This window comes from Megalopta genalis, unplaced genomic scaffold (assembly GCF_051020955.1).
Source record: "Megalopta genalis isolate 19385.01 unplaced genomic scaffold, iyMegGena1_principal scaffold0538, whole genome shotgun sequence".
Taxonomy (NCBI): Eukaryota; Metazoa; Arthropoda; class Insecta; order Hymenoptera; family Halictidae; genus Megalopta; species Megalopta genalis.
The window spans coordinates 40,229-45,160 of NW_027476607.1; the positions used below are offsets into that span (position 1 = coordinate 40,229).

Consider the following 4,932-nt stretch of genomic DNA (forward strand, 5'->3'; position numbering starts at 1 on the left):
GGGTGTTGCGTAGTTGCGTGGTCGGGAGGTCCCCTGGGGCCTGAGATATCGTCCCCGCGACGGTTGGGACTAAACTTTCTCAAGACCCGTCAAATTCTCAAATTTACGACGGGGTTGTTTTTTCGGGCCTTTCGTACCTACGACGCGTCGCGGTCATTAAAGAAACGGAAGACCCTGCACCGATGTTCTGCAGATGGAAAAAAGGTTTCCGTCTCTTTATGATCCTCGCTGGTCCACGCCATAAACCTTCGCGATAGCGGCCTGCGGGAGGTCTTCTGGAACGGAACATGCTCCCCCCGTTGAGCGACCGAATCGGTCAATACACAATCAGCGTACTTATTAGCTAATTCGATCGCGATGTCCTGGGTTGCTTGCGGTATGTTTAAAAATGTCTCTAAACACTGTGCTCGATGGGCAGAGGTGCCAGTTGTCGCACGTTCCGCTTGTAGACTCCTTGGGAAGTCCGCACGGTCACGACCCTGGCGAAGTCGTCCTGTCCTGGATGGAGTTGTACCACACAGCCGAGACGCCACTGCAGTGGTGGGAGATTATCCTCCTTCAGGACGACGATGGTGCCCTTGGTGATGTTGGGCGACCCCTTGGTCCACCTTTGGCGAACGTTGAGTTGATTGATGTATTCCTTGTACCAGCGGGCCCAAAAGTCTTGTTTTACCTTTTGTATGTGTTGCCAATTGGACAGTCGGTTGCTGGGAGTTTTTCTGAAATCAATATCAGGAAAACTCGTCAAGGAATCACCAATCAAGAAGTGGCCAGGAGTGAGTGCGATGGGATCGTTCGGGTCGGAAGATAGAGGAGTCAAGGGTCTGGAATTGAGGATGGCTTCGACCTCTATCACGAAAGTGTTGAACTGCTCAAATGAGAATAGTTCTTCTCCTACCACGCGCTTCACGTGGTGTTTGAAGCATTTGACGGCGGCTTCCCAAAGGCCGCCAAAATTCGGAGACAGCGCCGGGATGAAATGCCACGAGATTTGCTTCTCCGTTAGGAAGTGGCGGATTTTGTTCTCCCCATTGCGCAAGATCTCGTGCATCTCGGACAACATGTTGTTCGCACCAACGAAATTGGTGCCGTTGTCGGAATAGATGTTTTTGCAGATCCCCCTCCGCGAGATGAATCGTCGCAAAGCCCCGATGAATGCTTCTGTGGTCATGTCGCTTACGACTTCAAGGTGTACTGCCTTCGTTGAGAAACAAATGAAGACAGCAACGAACACCTTGAGTCGAGTGCGATTGCGATGTCGTCGCTCTTTTATATGAAAGGGACCACAATAGTCCACGCCGCAATTGGAAAACGGGCGGTGCTCGGTTACTCGTGCGGCAGGTAGGTTTCCCATGCTGCAGGCTGTGGCAGGTGGGTCCATACGGAAGCACTTGACGCACCGCCTCACGATCTTCCGCGTTGCGTTTCTGCCGTCGATGGGCCAATAGGCCTGCCGGACGGCGTACAGGGTAGTCGTCATCCCTGCGTGGTGGTTCTCGAGGTGGGCCTGGCGGATGATAAGTTCGGTCACATGATGACTCTTCGGCAAGAGGACCGGATGGCGCTGATTGTAAGACAGCGTCGAATTTACGAGACGGCCTCCGACGCGTAGCAGTCCTTGGTGGTCGATGAACGGATTCAGCGGAAGGAGCTTGCTCTTTTTGTGGAGCTCGGTGCCGGATCTCAATGAACGAAGATCCAATGCAAACGCTGTTGCCTGTGCCAGTTGTAGGATGCGGACGGTGGCCGATTGGATCTCTTCGATGGTGAGAGGTCCTCTGAATGCTCGTGGATTCTTGAACCGTAGGCAATACGCGGTGACATGTTTTAACCTAGAAAGACAGGAGAATCGGTTCAAAATTTCCTCACTGTTTATGGTTGCGGTGAAACAAGTGAGTCGTTTTCTCTCCGGTACATCCTCCCAGATCTCGAATATTGTTTCGGGCCACGTTGACTTGTGTGTTGAAAGCCAGGTGGGTCCGTGGCGCCAGTGTTGGTTCTTGATGAACTGCGCTTTATGGTCGCGGTGAAACAAGTGAGTCGTTTTCTCTCCGGTACATCCTCCCAGATCTCGAATATTGTTTCGGGCCACGTTGACTTGTGTGTTGAAAGCCAGGTGGGTCCGTGGCGCCAGTGTTGGTTCTTGATGAACTGCGCTGGTGCTTGTCCCCGGGATAGCAGATCCGCCGGGTTGTTGTGGGAACGTACGTGTCGCCACGCGTTTATGTCGGTTTTACCCTGAACATCCGCTACGCGATTCGCAACGAATGTTTTGAGACCGCTTGGTTCCTTGTGGAGCCAATTCAAAACAATGGTGGAATCGGTCCAGAAGGTGATGGCTGCGGGATCGGTGCCGAGTGCCCCTTGAACCGAGGTCGACAAAGTAGCCAGCAGGGAAGCCCCGCAAAGCTCCAGTCGTGCGAGCGGAACGGTCTTCAGTGGTGCCACTCGAGACTTTGCGCAGAGAAGATGTACCCGTATCCTGCCGCTTGTGCTGATGGATCGAACGTAGATACATGCTCCATACGCTCGCTCGCTGGCATCACAAAATCCGTGAAGCTCGATCTTGCGATTACCCGATTGGGTGACGTTTCTCTGGAATGACAAGTGGTTGAGGTGAACTAAATCCTCTGCGAAGGTTGACCATTCAGTGTGTATGCCAACTGGAAGGGATTCGTCCCAATCGACCTTCAGTTGCCACAACTGCTGGATCATGAGCTTCGCGAGGATAGTAACCGGTCCGAGGAGTCCCAGTGGATCGAAGATCTTTGCTACCGATGACAGGATGGACCGTTTCGTTACCCGTGTGGTAACGTTGTGATTCACGGTGAATCTGATGATGTCTCCTGTTGCATCCCATACCACACCGAGGGTCTTGACGGTGGTCGCGTCACCGAAGACCTTTGGATGTACTTGTTGAGCTGAGAGGTTGGTCAAAAGCCTGGGTTCGTTTGACCTCCATTGACGTATGTTGAGTCCTCCCTTCGCCAACAAGTTGATGACCTGATTGCGTACGGTCTGGGCTTCCTCCAATGTATCGGCACCAGTCAGCAAATCGTCGACGTACAAGTCCCTCTTCAACGTCCTTGAAGCTGCTGGAAATTGGGACTCTTCGTCGTTCGCTAGCTGGTGTATGCACCGAATTGCTAGAAATGGAGCCGCGGAGAGCCCGAACGTGACCCGTATTCAGCTCATACGTAGTGACCTCGTGGTTTGCGTTTCTCCACAGGATCCGTTGATACTTGCGATCCTCTGGCCGAACGAGGAACTGGCGATACATCTTCTCGATGTCGCCAGTCAGCGCATACACGTGCATGCGAAATCGCAGTAGTAGCAGCCACATGTCGTCCTGTATCGTGGGTCCTATCATCAGCGCGTCGTTCAGTGATAGACCGCAACTCGATTTGGAGGAGCCGTCGAACACAACACGGACCTTTGTGGTCGCGCTCGACGACTTTACGACCGCATGGTGCGGCAGGTAGAAACCCGGTGACTGGGGTTCATCGCTTCCTACCTGAGTCAAATGTCCGAGCGCCAGGTATTCATTGATGACGGTTGAATACTCCGTCTTCAAAGCAGGATCGCGCGAGAATTTCCTCTCCAACGCCAAAAATCGATTGAAAGCGCGAGACCGTGATTCACCGAGCATTGATTCCCTTCCGTTGAAGGGTAGAGCGACGACGTACCGACCTGTTTCGTTTCGCTGAAGATGTTGGGTGAAGTGATCCTCGCATCGTTTCTCCTCGGACGAGAGGTGCCGTTCGGATGGTCCCTCTTCCAATTTCCAAAATCTTCTGAGGTCGAAACTCAACTTCGTCAGGAAGGTTTTTCGCGTCGTTTGAGGTTTCCTTGCCGGTGCGCTCCCCCCGATGATCCATCCCAGTTGGGTTTTCTGGAGGACGAGATCCAGGTTGCCACGTGCAGACAAGTTGATTTGCCCTATGCTGAGTGATGCGAGGGCAGGACCGCTTCCGATCAGCATGTCTACGGGCGCTGGACGGTAGAAGTGTGGATCAGCTAGTGGAATGTTAGCTGGGATGCTAAGTTGATCACGGTCAATCGGCTCCTCCGGTACGAACCCCGCAATGCGTGGGATTGTGAAAAACGTCAAATCCCGCTTGTAGTTCGAAAGACGGGATTTGATGGTGGTTTTCACAATCTTGCTTGTGACCGTTCGCATGGCGTTCAGCGTCTCGATGGTTGCGGCCGATTTTGTGACGGGAAGCTGGAGTTTCGCGACGAACTCCTCCGTGATGAAGTTCGCGTTAGCGCAGGTATCGACCAATGCTCGACACGGGATTGAGGGTTGATCGCGACCTGCGACCTCGACGATCGCCGTGGTCATCAACCCATTGGTCGGTCCCTCGGTGGCTCGAACGCGAATCCCTTTCCTCGGCTGCTTCCTTCGTCGTTTCCGTCGTGGTCATTCGGGTCTGTCCGTGGATTTCGGCGGATCTTCGTGTAACTTGGTGTTGTGCCGTTTTCCGCATGTTCTGCAATTCCCGGCGTTGCAGTCCTTAGCACGGTGGTCGAAACGCAAACAATTCAAGCACAAGTACAAACTGGTTGCCGTCTCGATCCGTTTCCTGACTGGCATCTCAAGGAACGTCTTGCATTGAAAGACGGAATGCTCTGCTGTGTTGCAGATTGCACAATTATTACCCTTAGCAGTTACGAAGGCTTGTCCGCTTGCTCTATTCGAGGACTGCGTGGGATATTGTCTCCTCTCTTTCGTCCGGAAGGAACCCGGCTTCCGAACGCCTCGTGCGGTCTCGGCTTGGACTTGTTGGACCGTGGGAGTCGAGGTTGAAGGCGTTTCACAGTCCCTGTACTGATGCGCGGAAAGGTTCAAAAATTTGAAGATGTCCTCAATTTTGGGCATCTCCGTAGTCGTCAGGGTGCGTTCCCACGTCCTTCGTATATCTTGCCCCA

General features: G+C 53.2%; 1 protein-coding gene across 1 annotated transcript; it reads right to left on the reverse strand.

Moving 5' to 3' along the window:
* Nucleotides 1-394: 394 nt before the first annotated feature.
* Nucleotides 395-4,345, reverse strand: LOC117227699 (uncharacterized). Its single transcript, XM_076528400.1, has 3 exons — nucleotides 3,176-4,345; nucleotides 1,916-3,126; nucleotides 395-1,832 (listed from the first exon to the last, which is right to left on the reverse strand). Exons 1-3 carry the CDS (start codon nucleotides 4,343-4,345, stop codon nucleotides 395-397), a joined length of 3,819 nt encoding a protein of 1,272 aa, XP_076384515.1.
* Between the last annotated feature and the right edge of the window lie 587 nt (nucleotides 4,346-4,932).

Excerpts from the sequence above, each read along its gene's own strand:
- LOC117227699 (XM_076528400.1), bottom strand. The coding sequence starts at position 4,345 with ATGACCACGGCGATCGTCGAGGTCGCAGGTCGCGATCAACCCTCAATC. Across the intron at positions 3,127-3,175 it reads ATGAGCTGAATACGGGTCAC|CTAGCGAACGACGAAGAGTC; the intron begins GTTCGGGCTCTC and ends TGCATACACCAG. Across the intron at positions 1,833-1,915 it reads TATTCGAGATCTGGGAGGAT|GTTAAAACATGTCACCGCGT; the intron begins GTACCGGAGAGA and ends CTGTCTTTCTAG.